Here is a 15,679-nt window from a genome sequence, read left to right as displayed (position 1 = left end):
AAAACAAAGCAGACAGGAGGAGGTTATCAGATTTTGGGACCATATCGCAGACTAAAACAAACAGAGAGAAGTTCAGTAGAAGAAGGAGCTTACTGATCATTGGAGTTAGATAGAATGAAATGGGCTGAGTCTTCTTTATAGAAGTGTTGGAGCAAAGTGTGGCTACCCTTCAGGCAGGGCTGTCCTCGAGGGTAGCACTAAAAGTATGAATTTGAATGGATAGATTTTTAGATTTCATTTCAAGTTGAAAGTTTTAGAATTCTCTTTCTCTTCTTGTCTTTTTTTTTTTTTTCCTAACTTTATTTCCCCTCACTTTTCCACTCTTTTCTCCTCGACTTTACTGTAACCTAGACTGACGGGAGGGATCTCCATACCCTTGCTGATGTCATCCTTTAAAAAGAAATGTGCGACCCCTCTCTCTACAGGCCACCAATGCAGAGGGGGTAGGGGATTGCATCCAGTCCTCTTTGGGGTCAGCTTCCAGACCCTTTGCAGCTGCTTCTGGGCCATTCACACCCAGCCAGCCACGCACCAGGAAGAAGAGGGCATAAAAGAAGCAGGCTACTCAAAGGAGCTTTTGTGTTGCACTTAGAGAGAACGCTTTCTGAATTTTTTTTCTTTTTTTTAAGTTCAGAGCTTAATTCTTTCTACACGGTCGCTATGAGTTGGAATCAACTAAATGGAAACAAGTTTGGTTTTTTGGTTTTGTTTTGGTTATGGCATAGTATGGATAGGGAAAAATATTCATACAAGCAAGCTTGAATAAACCAACTCCTTTGAGAGTTGGCACTTAATCTGAGGACAGGATAGGAAAAAAATGACATGTTCATTTTCATTAACTTGTAACTGACATTTATCATGTCCTTCTATCATGAATGTGGGCAACAAACCACACTAGTTCTTATCATTACCCACGACTTTTTCACTAGTAGAAATCACAGACATTTTCACGTTTTTGTAGTTGTTGTCGGGTGTTGTTGTTAGGTGGTGGTTTTAGGCACGGAATCTCAAAGCATCATTTATTCCCATCACTACTTCAATATTCTGGTCGTAAGCAGAGCCACCACCAGTCCAGCTATTTAATTGGTTAATAAAGAAATGCATAGCTTACTAGATCAGAATTTTATTTTCAATGTTTTGATAACTGGGTTTCAATGTAATTGTTTCCCTTTGTAATCTTATGAATTTTATTTTATGGGACCAAAAGCATTAGTCTCAGAAGGGATGATAGTCTTCGTCAGACTTCCAAGAGGGGGGTCTCTGACATAAAAATAGTTAAGAACCCCTACTTAGAACTTTTTATCCTGAGGAACCATTTACGGATTATTTTACCAGACATGTTATAAACGTAGCCCAGTGGTCCTTTTTCTATATTCAGAGACTGACCAGCTTTTCATGGCATCACGCGATTTTTTACTGTGGGAACTGAGTTATTACATACAGTAGGCTGCTTTATCCTTAGTAAATAAACAATCTGAAGAAACATTGTCAGGAAAAGAAGAGCGTTTCTTTCCCATGTCCGCAATTTAGTGGAAGGAAGAATTTACCTATTATTTTCCAATTTTAATTTGATAGGATATTAAGCATTCTTTAAAAAAAAAAAAAAAATTAGAAAACTGAATCATCCTGCCCACAGGGAGATAATGCTAAATATGCCTTCAGATAAAAGATTCTGCCCCAGTAATTTCCAGGTGGTAATTATTAAGAGCAGGAAAAAGACTACAGTTATTGATGGCTGGAACTAGCTGGCTCCGAGGTCACATAGCAGGCATACCAGACAAAGGGTTAACTCTGAGTAACCAAAGCTACACAGATAAGCCATTCATAACCTTCACCGTTTCCAAACAAGATGTTCACATGAAGTACACTTTAACCGCAATCATCAAATGTAAACCAGACACTAGCAAAATTTTAAGACTTATCAATAAATAAAGATATATATAGTCTGTATGTCTCAAAATCACATTTTGGAAGCATTGAAAAGGAATTATTTGTATTGATTAGAGCTCTTTTTCATTGCAGGATTGGAACCAACTTTAGTTTATAAAAAGTGTCCTCGTCAGGATTTTTTTTAAAAAGAATTTTCGCGTGCAGTTCATAGACTTTTACATTTAATTGGATTTTGAGCCCTCCCCTCCCTTCCTCGTTGTCCCATTCCTGCAACCAGTGAGCATGAATATACACACATATCTGCAGGTGTAAAGATCTCAAAGCTATCTGAGACTGCACATTGAATTCACATTTTTTCCCTTTACAGTTCTACCAAGACGTAAAGGACTGGTGGCTGTTTGGGTTCTATTTCTGCATGCCCTTGGTGTGCACTGCTATCTTCTACACACTCATGACTTGTGAGATGTTAAACAGGAGAAATGGCAGCCTGAGAATTGCCCTCAGTGAACATCTGAAACAGGTAAATCCAATAAGATCATGAAAATCTGGCTGAGACTGTTTGTCCTTGACAAAATGCCTCCAAATACTGTATCGATGGATATGCCAGCAGATTTAGCCTGGCCTTTTCTAAAAAAAAAAAAAGAATACTATCTTATAAGTGTTTGATTTATAATTATAGTGTTAGGGATTTCTTTGGTGAAATAGGGAGGCTGCCAATGAAACAGGTGGCCCAGGAAGCTCTGCTCCAACAAAAAGGAATTATTTATTCATCCATTTTGCCAAAAGTATATTGAGAGAATGTGTGTGTGTGTACAATGGATGGACTTGGAACTGTGGTGGGACGAAAAGAGCCATATTACTTGCTCCCTTGAAGGCCTTGCAGCCCTGTGTGGAGATAAAACACAAACATGAACCAATTAGAAAATAAAATCACAAGTAGGCCCATCTATAAAAAGCCAGGGGAGGTATCAGCTGGACTCACAGAGAAACTGTTCATGAACCGGGCCTGAGAGGATAAAGGGGAATTGACAGGTGAAGAAGAGGACAGATGGCATTTCAGGTGGGAGGACAGGCATCTCGTTATAACTTGGAATGGGCACCACACATTTGGGAAGTGGAGAAAAAGAGATGAACTTGACCAGAGCAACATCTAAGGCAAGGATCATGATAGGAAATGGGATTGGGTTGTATAGAAAAGGAGCCCTGGTGGCACAGTGGTTAAGCACTTGGCAGCTTATTGAAAGGTCAGCAGTTCAAACTCACCAGCCGCTCTTTGGGAGAAAGACATAGCAATCTGCTTCCATAGAGATTACAGCCTTAGAAACTCTGTGGGTAGTTCTACTCTGTCCTATAGAGTCCCTATGAGTCAGAATCGACTCGGTGGCAATGGGAAGTTCTAGAAGGAGTTTGACAAGTCAGTAGGAGGCTATTTTTGATCCCTTATGGACAGCATAACTGACCAGATAAAGCTGTGGACTTCAGAAGACAAAATTTGGCTCTTATACTTGCTGGCTCTGTGAGGTGAACAGATTACTTAACTTCTCTGAGCTTGTAGTTCCTCATAAAATACATGATGGGGATTACCTAATGAATGTAAAGTACCCAATAGAGCCCATTCATAATAGGTAACTCACCAAACGTCGATGTATGTTAATTCAACAGTTAAAACTAGGAGTGCAGGTAAGTTCTTGGTTTCAATAGACAGAACACTGAACTGTATGAAAAGTCACTGCCAGTTGGTTGGTGTAGCTTGTAAATCTATCGTATGTAATTACCATACACAAGCATCATTTCATCAACAGCAACTCTTTTCCTTGTACTGTACTGATTTTTGTTAGCTTCAGCACCTCATCCCTCTTCATTTAAGCCAGGTTTTGAAAAAAACTGTATGTGATGAGATGGTCCTAATAGCATAGGAATTGATGTTATGATAAAAAGCAAAGAAATAAATGTATATACACATACTTTGTAAAATCTAATAAGCCATACAAATATTTGCTATTTGTTTGAAATTTAGCAAGAAGATTATGTTGAGAAGCTGTCATATGACTTTGTTCAGGCATTAATGCTTCAAGTACTCCCAATATAAGCCATATTTAGCAACTATTTACCTCTCATTCCTACAATGGAAATAATTCATTAGAATTGAGATTGTGAAAAACAGTGTTTTAAATGTTGGTTTTAGTCTTAGCCTTGTCTTAGTCACCTAGTGCTGCTATAACGTAAATACCACAAGTGGATGGCTTTAACAAAGAGAAATATATTTCCTCACAGTAAAGTAGGCTCAAAGTCCAAATTCAGGACGTCAGCTCCAGCAAAAAGCTCTCTTTCTGCTGGCCTTCTCATCAATCTTCTCCCGGACTAGGAGCTTCTCTGCACAGGGACCCCGGGTGCAAAAGATGCGCTCTGCTCCTGGCACTGCTTTCTTGATGGCGCCAGGTCACCCCTCTCTGCTCAGTTCCCCTTCCTTTTTATCTCTTCAGAGATAAAAGATGGTGCAGGCTACACCCCAGGGAAACTCCCTTTACATTGGATCAGGGATGTGACCTGGGTAAGGGTGTTACAACCTCACCCTAATCCTCTTTAACATAAAATTACAATCACAAAATGGAGGACAACCACACGAGACTGGGAATCATGGCCTAACCAAGTTGATACATATTTTTGGGGGGACCCTGTTCAATCCATGACAAGTCTGTTTAAGCTATGAGTGGTAACTGCTCTGAAAAAGAATTAAGTAGCAACTGGGAACAATGATAATGATACTGCTTTATATTGATATAGCATTCTTTATATTTTCAGAAACTTTAGTTTATAAAAAGTATCTTTGTCAAGATTTAAAAAAGATAAAAGAACTTTCTTTATGTACTACGTCTTATTTGATGTCTCCCTATACCCTACGAGATAGGTAGGACTGACATAATACTCATTACACAGTGTGATTAAGGGGTTTCCTCAGCCCGTTAACGGAGATGATAACCCCAAACAAATCCTTGTGCAGTAATTGTTCCCTTGAGTCACACTCAGAGCTGTGGTAGGTTCCAAGGGCAGAAGGGCGAGCCTGGCTGGAATACCTTCAACTAGGACGCGGGGGAGCTAGTGCGGAGTAAAAGGCACTGGACTCTTTGACTAAGACTCCATATGACTCTTGGTCTTGCTTCTCCTGTGGTTTTCTCTCATTTCTCCTCATTATCACGGCAACAACCTGATCAGTTAGGGCTTGTGTTTGGATGCTGGTAACAGAATGCCCAAAATAACAATGATTTGGCCATATAGGGGTTTATCTTTCTCATGCAGCAAAGAGTTCAAATAGCATTGGCTTGGTGGTCAAGGAAGTCACCAGCCAGCTGTCTTTTGTTCTGCTGACCTTAACCTTCAGCATTGCAAGGGGGCAGCCGCCACTCCATCCTTGTGTCTGATTTCTAGGCAGCAAGGAGGGAAAGACCATAAGACCCATTAGTGTGTGTGGCCCCCAATTTTAAATAGATTTTCCAAATAACCCCATGCAACAATTTCTACTGAATCTAATTGTCAGGACTGTGTCACAGAGCCACTCAGATGTTTAGGCCAGACCCCACTACTGCCGTAACCAGATTGAGGATCTGGGTGACAGTAAGTAAGACACAAGAATGGATGGATATTGGTTAAGCAAATATCAGACTGTCATGGTAACTTATTAATGTTGTTGTAAGCTGCCATCAAGTCAGCACCAACTCATGGCAGCCCCACGTACAGCAGAACAAATACAGCCAGGCCTTGGGGCCATCCCCATGATCCTGTTATGATCCATAGGGTTTTCATTTGCTGATTTTTGGAAGTAGATTGCCAGGCCTTTCTTCCTAGTCTGGGAGCTCAGCTGAAACCTGTTCAGTGTCATAGCAACACCGAAGCCTCCCCTGACAGAGGAGTGGTGGCTGCACACGAGGTGCATCGTCTAGGAATCAAACCTGGGTCTCCCACATGAATGTCAAGAGTCCTACCACTGGAATGATACCTTTTAGAAAGATAATCCTCTTTGAGGATGTGCTCAGGAAAAGTAACCTCCCCCACTACTACCCTCCTTATTATGTTTACGGAAATGCTGTCTTTCCATGTACACACACTGACCTTTTAAAAAGCCCCCTCATTCCCACAGATTGGAATCCTTTATTTCTTCCCTCAATCAGATCTTGAAAAAAGATCCGATTATCTGTTTATGCCCTGTTTATGTGTTCTCTGGAGCCATACCCCAACTAGCCCAATAACGATGGAAGATTAAAGACCCCCAATTTGTGACAACTTCCCTAGAATCTTCTTAAATAGCTATCCTAATCGTATGGGTTTACTGCAGGCCTCCCACCCTTAATGCTGTATGGTTCAGGTTGAATCAGCATTGCTCTTCCAAATCCTGGTTTCAGTCACTTTTATTTTGACATCAACGGATCTCAGTTACAGACAGTCGTATTTTATATTACTAGTTAGACTGCTAAGTGCATGCATTATAGTGCACGCAAACGAATGGTTGCAGAGATTTCCTAACCGAGGATCCTGCACAGACATGAAAGCATGTAAGCCCTCAACTGAAGTCAGCCCAGGGTCAGCATGTCTCAGTTTTTCAAATCATCGTTGCCGATAATCTTTTACTCTCACATCTCTGTTTGCAAACACTGTATATTTGGATGCTAAATGCCATTCATCAGAGAATTTAAAAAGTAAATGGATCCCAGTGCTAGCTTTTTTCAAGATCAGGGAGTGTAGAAAACATGTTGCTGTGGACCTTTGTTTTTTCTTTTCTGCTCCTGTTTTGTTTTCCATGGAGCTTTGCAAATTCATCTGTTATTATACTCTTATGTCAGTCACCTTGCCTCCCACACCATCACTGAGGCTGTTGGTGTTGTTGAGTGCCATCAAGTCAATTCAGACTCATTGAACCCCACGTGACAGAGTAGAACTACCCCCATAGGGTTTTCTTGGCTGTAATCTTTATAGGAGTAGATTGCCAGGTCTTCCTTCCACAGAGCCAATGGGTGGATTCGAACCACCAACCTTTGGGTTAGCAGCCAAGCACTTAACCATTGGGCCACCAGGGCTCCTTTTTTTTTTTTCACTAAATGCTAGTTAGTTACTATTGCTGAGGCTTTTACCTAACTCCTTTCACCGTACACTCATCACATACATACACACAGACGTGGCCTCAGTATTGGCTGACCTCCAGCCAGTTCCCACCTCCAACCCAAGCCAAATAACAAATCTGAGGCCACCATCCTGCCTGGCAGCTGCCCAAAAGCATTATCACCAACTCCTTGCCTAGAAAGTTGGACGCAGAATCTGGAAGAAGTGGAGATGCTATGAGGCTGGCCGTTCTCCAGGCTCTCCTGTGTGTCAGTCTTTCCCTGGGACCCACTGCCTCCTTATTGTGTAGTTCTTTCATCTAATATAAAAACATTACATCTCATTTACTTTTTTTTCCCTCACTCTTCTCTAGCGTCGAGAAGTGGCGAAAACCGTTTTCTGCTTGGTTGTCATTTTTGCTCTTTGCTGGTTCCCTCTTCATTTAAGTCGCATTTTGAAGAAAACTGTGTATGATGAGATGGACAAGAACCGATGTGAATTACTTAGGTAAGACCCTATTTACCCGTTAGGAAATTGGAATTTCCCTGATTTTCATATTTGTAATACTTTTGCAAAACCAATGAACCTACACTCTTGTTAGCCCTGAAAATACAGATTGCAAAGTTGCTTATTTTTCTTTAGCTGACATAGCCCATAACTGACCCCAGGATTTGTGCAAGCTGTATCTCTTATCTTGCCATGCCACCCCTGAACCTGAGCATAAGTGTTGGAACTAACCAAGCGGCAGAACTTACAGTGCCATTTAAACAAACAGCCTCAAAAACAAAACAAAACAAAATCTGCCACATATAAGAAATGGCTTGTGGACTAGAAATACGCTTATTCTAGAGACAAATGCTAGTTAGCAGATTAAAAAACCATTATGTTCTAATTATTCTACTCCGTTTTCTCTTGTTCTAGTTTCTTGCTGCTCATGGATTACATCGGTATTAATTTGGCAACCATGAATTCTTGTATAAACCCAATAGCTCTATATTTTGTGAGCAAAAAGTTTAAAAATTGTTTCCAGGTAAGATTGTCATGCAACTTTTTTTTTCCTTTTTTAAGGACAGCCAAATGAGTATTTTAATATTTGTCCTTTTGTGTCTGGCTTATTTCACTTTGCATAGTGTTTTCAAGGTTCATCCATGTCGTAGCATGTATCAGAACTTCATTTCTATTTATAGATAAATAATACTCCATTGTATGTATATTCCACGTTTTGTTCATAAAGTCATCTGTTAATGGGCATTTGTGTTGTTTCCACCTTTTGGCTGTTGTTAACACACTTTACGATTGGTCTTTATAAAAAGGTGGCATGCCCATGGGAAAAAGTCCAATCTAGAGGGTCCTTGGTTCTAATTCTAGTTCTACCTCTTGTCATTCTCTGTGGATGTCACTGTCCTCATTTTTAAAATGGAAGAAATAGCAAGCGGGGCTGTTGCAAGTAGCAGACAAGGTACCACACAGATGATGTACGCTGAAGAAACGTCAGGCATCTCGGGCCCCTTCCCACCCACGCCCACCCCACGTCAGTAGAGCACTCCCTGGCTGGCCAAACACTGCTTGATAGATAGAACTAAAATGAGAGACAAGGGAAATGTTTCTCTTCTCTAGAAAGGACCATTTAACTTGTACCTAAAGATTATAAGCTCTGTACTCTAGCTTAATGTTAAGGCTTACATTCTTTCCTCACACATGTATGAAATTTAACCTGGTTGGTGGGAACTCAAGGCCCCCATGTTCTTCTGGAGGTGAGTTGGTAGATTCCTGTTATTAAGAGTCTGTTCCTTTTTCCAGTCTTGCCTCTGCTGCTGTTGTTACCAGTCCAAAAGTCTGATGACCTCAGTCCCGATGAACGGAACAAGCATCCAGTGGAAGAACCACGAACAAAACAATCACAACACAGAGAGGAGCAGTCATAAGGACAGTATTAACTAAGCCTCTTAGGAGACATTCATCAATATTCTTTCAATTCCTATTGGAGAAAAATCATACTCAGCTGTGTCTCCGTAAATCTCCTCTCCAGTCCTTCTTCTCCCTAAACTCAGCCTGGGGGGACAAAATGCTTCTAAAACATCAGAGCTTGGACTGGTAATACCGGAAAATTCTGTGCATCATCTAATTTACATATTCTGCATGTTATATCGAACACTAAAAAATGGCGGGAGTTAGGGGAAAGGAGACTGTTAAATGAAACCAGAAAGATATTTACTACTTTTGCGTGAACATAGAGTTTTCACGTACATGACCAGCTGTCATGACAGTTCTACCAAACGTTCCAAGAGAACCGATCACCATGGAGTTTTAGAGATTATGACAAAATTTTCCATTTTAAAGTGATTCTTTTTTGTTTGTTTTGGCCAAATACAGTATGGGTTTAAGCCACTTTTATTTGAAATGTCATTCACTGCCAGTATTTTTCTTAACTTTATGGTAGCATCAGAATGATTATCCGAGCTTCTTTATACATATTTTGCAAAAAAAGAAGAAGAAAAACAGTATTCGGGTGAGACGTGCAGTTAATATTTCTCAAATCACTGTTTTACTTTCAAACGTGAATTCTAAAAGCTGCAACGAATGCGGACACTTGAAGCACAGACTGATAACCACATATGGTAGTTTAATAGCTGCTGCTCGAAGAATTTTTAAGAACCTGTATTTTATTTTTTAATGGTCTTTTGTTACAGGACATCTTGAACATATTTTTATATTATACTCGAAAATAATTCTTGACTCAAATAGTTCTGTTTTTCCTAAGGCCAATTCTTTTCATGCATGTAAGTTTTTTATGTAAACTCAATATCATGTACCAAAATTTAATGGTACATGGCATTTAACCATGCCTGAGACTTTCAGTACAAGGCATAGAAATCTAAATCACACTTCAGAGAAAACAAATGAATATTTTTAGAAGGTTTGGAAATTTTACTGATTTTTTTTTGTAATAGTAACTCTTGTATATACATACATGTATACTTACATTATGCATATCACCTCATATGTTAAATCTCTTAAAATGTTAACTGGCAGTAACTTTTTCAGTCATCCTCTTTTCCATATACCTATTGCCATTAAGTTGATTTTGACTCATAGCGACCCTGTAGGACAGAGTAGAACTGCCCCATAGGGTTTCCAAGGAGCGGATGGTGAATTTAAATTTCCGACCTTTTGGCTAGCAGCCATATCTCTTAACCACTGCACCACCAGGGCTCCTGTTTTCCATAAAGGAAACATAATTTCAAAATGCCCAACTGAGTTTATCATGCTTCCCAAAAAACTCATTGCTATTGAGTCAATTCCAACTCAGAACGACCCTGTAGGACAAAATAGAACTGCCCCATAGGGTTTCCAAGGTTGTAATCTTTATGGAAGCAGACTGCCACATCTTACTCCCACAGTTTATCATGCCAGGGATATATAATTACCCCCCGAAGTCATCCTGAATTTACGATTCTTCACTTCTCTGGCTTTCCAGTCTGAACCTAAATCTTCCCACACCCCTCATGTGGCCACCATTTCAAAGGGCCCACAGTGACTTTTGCTGGGCATTTTCCCAAGTGTTTACAGAGTGTGAGTACAGCAGAAAACCTTTTACTGTATATAGATATAAATATATATATAATTGTAAATTTCTCTTAGCCAGTTTTTCTGTGATTGTCTCTATGGAATGTGTTTGTGTCTGTAATATAGGCATGTGTGGTATAATGCGTATGGACAATGTAATATAATAATACTGTCCTGTAGTTGTGCCAAAGCACATACTCTGAGTGGGATCTAGGTGATTTCTCGTCAGGACAACTGCCTTCCGTCAGTTTTAACCTATCAGAATCATCTGTATGTATAAATCTTGTGACCATGTTGCCATTACAAGTGGAATGCAGCGTGCAGCCTGAAAGAGGGTGAGCCCTGGGTTCACAGCAGGGTTTTCTTCATTTGATTGGTTGGTTGTTGTGATAAAGCAGTGTTTGGTGTTGTGTATTTTTTCCTGTGCTGGAGCAAAAGTCATGACACTTTATTACATTGTTCTCATCTTCAACACAATGTGGTGATGAGATTGACAAGTTGCCTGATGTTTCTGTCAGATTTCACCAGACAGACTGCTAATGATAAATTAGCAAAACTAATCTGCTGGGCCAAATTTTAGCCAAGTCACACGTAATGTGTTATCAGGTGCTGGCTGCTTGAATTGTGGTGCTAGAAGATGCTGCCCCTGAATGTGTTAGCAGTCAAATTCCATCACTTCGCTGGGGCATCACATGCAGTGAGATATGCCTACAATAGAAGCCATGGGTTCACACCACTTTGTCTAGGCAATTGTCTTCTTTTTAAATATGCTTTGTTTCTTGCATATGAAAATACATATATATATTTTATAATTTCAGGAAGTTGTATATTTCTGAATAATTACACAGGCTTTCATATGCATGTTATTTATGGACTGGTAAGTGACCATGGTTTACTTGTAGGATCATTTCCAATTTCTGCCTTGATCATATCTTTCCAACAAGTAAACCTATAGAAAAGAGCCAGAAGTCAAGGCCCTGTATTGGCAGTAGCCCATAAATGTAAAAAGGTTACAGAAGCCTTGAAGTGTCTCTTCATTCTTACTTTGTTCTTCAGAGAAAATGTTTGTTACATAATGCCTGTTGCAAACTTCTCCCTAGTAATAACCAGGCAAGCAATTTTACTTTCAAATACGTACTTCCTAATTAAACTCTATTCTCAATCAGACCTACTTTGTTGTACTGAACACTTCACTTTCTCAGTCATTTTTTCATGCACGTGTCCAGTGAATTTTATTGAGCACCTACTATAACCAGGCATTATTGTAAGTACTGGGCACATATCACTGAGAAAAACAGCTCTCATGGAGCATGCTTTTTAGAGGAAGAAGTTAGACAATAAACAATTACAAACAGTCAATAAACAGTTGTATACATAAGAGTGGAGCTGGAAGATATTATCCTGAGTGAAATAAGTCAGTCACAAAAGGACAAATGTTGTATCACATCACTTACATAAAAAGACAAGGAAAGGCGTATGTGTAGACAACAAAGTTTATTAGTGGTCACGCCCATGTTTATTGCAGCACTGTTTACATAGCAAAAAGATGGAAGCAACCAACGTGCCCATCAATGGATGAATGGATAAATAAATTATGGTATATTCACACAATGGAATACTACACATCAATAAAGAACAGTGATGAATCTGTGAAACATTTCATAATATGGAGGAGTCTGGAAGGCATTATGCTGAGTGAAATTAGTTGCAAAAGGACAAATACTGTATAAGACCACTATCACAAGACCTCGAGAAATAGTTTAAACAGAGAAGAAAATATTCTTTGATGGTTACAAGAGGGGGGAAGAAAGGAGGGTGGGAGAGGAGTATTCATTAATTAGATAGTAGATAAGAACTACTTTAGGTGACGGAAAAGACAACACAATACAGGCGAGGTCAGCACAACTGGACTAAACCAAGAGCAAAGAAGTTTCCTGAATAAACTGCTTTGAAGGCCAGCGTAGCAGGGGCAGGGGTTTGGGGACCATGGTTTCAGGGGATATCTAAGTCAATTGGCATAATAAAATCTATTAAGAAAACATTCTGCATCCCACTTTGGAGAGTGGCATCTGGGGTCTTAAACACTAGCAAATGGCATCAATTGATCTCAACCCACCTGGATCAAAGGAGAATGAAGAACATCAAGGACACAAGGTAATTATGAGCCCAAGAGACAGAAAGGGCCACATAAACCAGATACTACATCAGCCTGAGATCAGAAGTGGTGGATGGTGCCCTGCTACAACCAATGACTGCCCTGACAGGGAACACGACAGGGAATCCCTGAAGGAGCGGGAGATCAGTGGGATGCAGACCCCAAATTCTCGTAAAAAGACCAGACTTAATTGTCTGACTGAGACTAGAAGGACCCCAGTGGTGATGGCCCCCAGACCTTCTGTTGGCCCAGGACAGGAACCATTCCCAAAGCCAACTCTTCAGACAGGGTTTGGACTGGACAATGGGTTGGAGAGGGATGCTGGTGAGGAGTGAGCTTCTTGGATCAGGTGGACACTGGAGACTATGTTGGCATCTCCTCCCTGAAGGGGAGATGAGAAGGTAGAGGGGGTTAGAAGCTGACAAAATGGCCACGAAAAGAGAGAGTGGAGGGAGGGAGCGGGCTCTCTCATTAGGGGAAGAGCAACTGGGAGTATGTAGCAAGGTGTACATAAGTTTTTGTGTGAGAGACTGACTTGATTTGTAAACTTTCACTTAAAGCGCAATATTAAAAAAAAAAGAAAAGTTTATTAGTGATCACCAGGGATGGTTACTGGTGACAGAAATACCACATTGATTAAGGGTAGGGTTGCACAGCCGATTGTTGTAATTGCAGTCAATCAGTTGTACACCCATAAAAAGTTGAATTGGAAAAAGTTTTGTGCTAGAAATATTTACAATGACAAAAAAAAGAATAGGTGCTGAGGCTGCTTATGTACAATAAAAACCTCATGGGATTTGGTTTCTTGGTTTGGAGGTTTAGAGTCATGGTGTCATGGAACATCTCAGTTAATTGGCCTAATAACATGTTCAGTGTCTCTGTTCTACCTCCTAGTTTGATTCATAGGGCCTGGGGTTTTAAAAGCTTGCAAGTGGCCATCCAAGGTAGAACAATTGTCTCTATTTGCCTGGAACAACAGAGGAAGAAAGAGAGTCAGAAATAGGAGAAGAATATGAAATGTGTGGCTAATTGCCTTCATGAACAACGGCCTCCTTTGCCATAAGACCAGGACCGGATGGTGCCTGACTATCATTATTGAACAATTTGGTCAAAGATTCTATAGAAGAATCCCAATCAGAAAGGGGAGAGTGCAGAACAGAATTTCAGATTCTCATGGACTGTAGACTTCCCAGAGCCATGAAGGTTGGATGAACCCCTGAAATTATTACGCTGAGATAATCTTTAAACCAAAAATTTCCCCTGAAGTCCTCTTAAATCCGAAGAGCACTTTAGCTTAACTAGTAAAAAATATCTGCACTGAGCATTATTCTCTTGTGAGAACTATATATGGAATTAAACTGATAACAGCAACTCAAAAAATCAGAAACTTTAGGGGCAGTGAATTTATGTTAATGCGGGAGGAACAACTCAGAGAAGGAGGATAATAATGGTTATACAACTTGAATAATTTAATCAGTGTCACTAAATGGTACATGTAGAAACTGTTGAATTGGTGTATGTTTTGCTGTGTATATTCTCAACAACAACAAAATCAATAAAATTTTATATGTGTGTTTTTTATATATATATATATATATACATATATAAAGAAGGCGGTGCATACCAGGAGGAAGAGATTCAGATATATCCAACTGCTTATTTAACATCTCCAGTTGGGGTGCATAGGCATGACATATCCAAAACTAACCTCCTGATACCCCCTTAACCTGTTCACCATAATATTCCTCTGCTCAGTTAGACAACTCCACCTTTCGAGTTGTTCAGGATAATGACCTTGAAGTCATTCCTGATTTCTTTCCCTCATACCTCACATCCACTGCATCCCTATTTTCAGGATACATCCAGAACCTGGCCACGTCCTACTTTTACTCCCTAGTCAGAGCCACCATCATCTCTTACCGGGATTGCCACAATAGGGTCCTATCAAGCCTACTTATTTCCAGCCTTATAAACAGCCATCCATCCTCTAAGTGGACCCTGTCTCTCTACACCCATAAATGGTCTAAAGGTGTTCACATGTTTGAGCTGGGCTGATCTGCGTCCTCTGCAGATTTTTCTAATAAGAAGTCAGGGGAGAAAGAAAGCCCTTTACACACTGTGGCAAGGCTGGGAGATTGTGAGTCTGGGAGCTGCTGGCCACCACTGTTCGGGCATTGTGAAGAAAGCCAAAGTTAGAGTGTCATATGTGAGAAAGAGCATGTAAGTCCTTGGTTCCAGTTTTCCTCAGTGCTTTCCCATGACTTGAGTAAATAGGCCAATAAATTTGTCTTTTTCCCTGAGCTAGTTAAATTTGATTTTCTGTTGCTTACAATACACACATCCTAAGGCTATCTCATTTATCCTGACTTATCTTTTCACTTAACACTGATGAACACCTACCCTATTACATTGTGCTAGTTGGTGGGACACAAAACCAGACATACCAATAAATAAATTCACTGAAGTGCTTAGTGGTGACTCAGTAGACATTGGCATAGGGGATGCTGGATGCACAAAAGAAAGAGTTCTCAAAGTTCTTTAAGCATAAGCTGGTGAATATCTCTAAATGAAGTGTGAGGGCTCTTGCCTCTATAATTCTTATCTTTGTTAGCATAAATATTATGTCTCTGTGGGGAGAATGGCCTAGTAATAAGCAATATAGTATTGTCTCTGCATTATGAGCTTTATTTAAGTCAGTAGTCCTTTTTAGTTGCCATCAAATGAGCTCTGATTCATGGCAAACTTATGTTTAACATAATAAAGTATTGCCTGGTTTAACATTACTATGGTGATTTTAAAAAATGTGAATTAAGTTCAAGAAATAGCCAAGACAATCAAAGCAAAAGCTAAGAAATTTCCTGGACACATCCAAACACTTTGAGGGACAGAGTAGCTGGGGCTGGGGTATGGGGACCATAGTTTCAGGGGCCATCTAGATCAATTGGCATAATAAAGGTTATTAAGAAAATGTTCTGT

At 40.0% G+C, this 15,679-nt stretch overlaps 1 protein-coding gene across 1 annotated transcript in view; it reads left to right on the top strand.

The window, feature by feature from the left end:
- Positions 1 to 14,252, top strand: part of EDNRA (endothelin receptor type A) — a 65,927-nt gene extending 51,675 nt beyond the window's left edge. The window contains exons 5-8 of the mRNA XM_049905923.1: positions 2,258 to 2,410; positions 7,355 to 7,488; positions 7,903 to 8,011; positions 8,782 to 14,252. Coding sequence (XP_049761880.1) covers positions 2,258 to 2,410; positions 7,355 to 7,488; positions 7,903 to 8,011; positions 8,782 to 8,922 — 537 coding nt within the window. The 3' untranslated portion in view covers positions 8,923 to 14,252. The remainder of the gene's footprint in view (positions 1 to 2,257; positions 2,411 to 7,354; positions 7,489 to 7,902; positions 8,012 to 8,781) is intronic.
- The last annotated feature ends 1,427 nt before the right edge of the window (positions 14,253 to 15,679 follow it).

The sequence above is a fragment of the Elephas maximus genome, chromosome 13 (assembly GCF_024166365.1).
Source record: "Elephas maximus indicus isolate mEleMax1 chromosome 13, mEleMax1 primary haplotype, whole genome shotgun sequence".
Taxonomy (NCBI): domain Eukaryota; kingdom Metazoa; phylum Chordata; class Mammalia; order Proboscidea; family Elephantidae; genus Elephas; species Elephas maximus.
The sequence above is the reverse complement of the archived record's forward strand: the minus strand, read 5'-3'. Positions and strand labels throughout refer to the sequence as shown.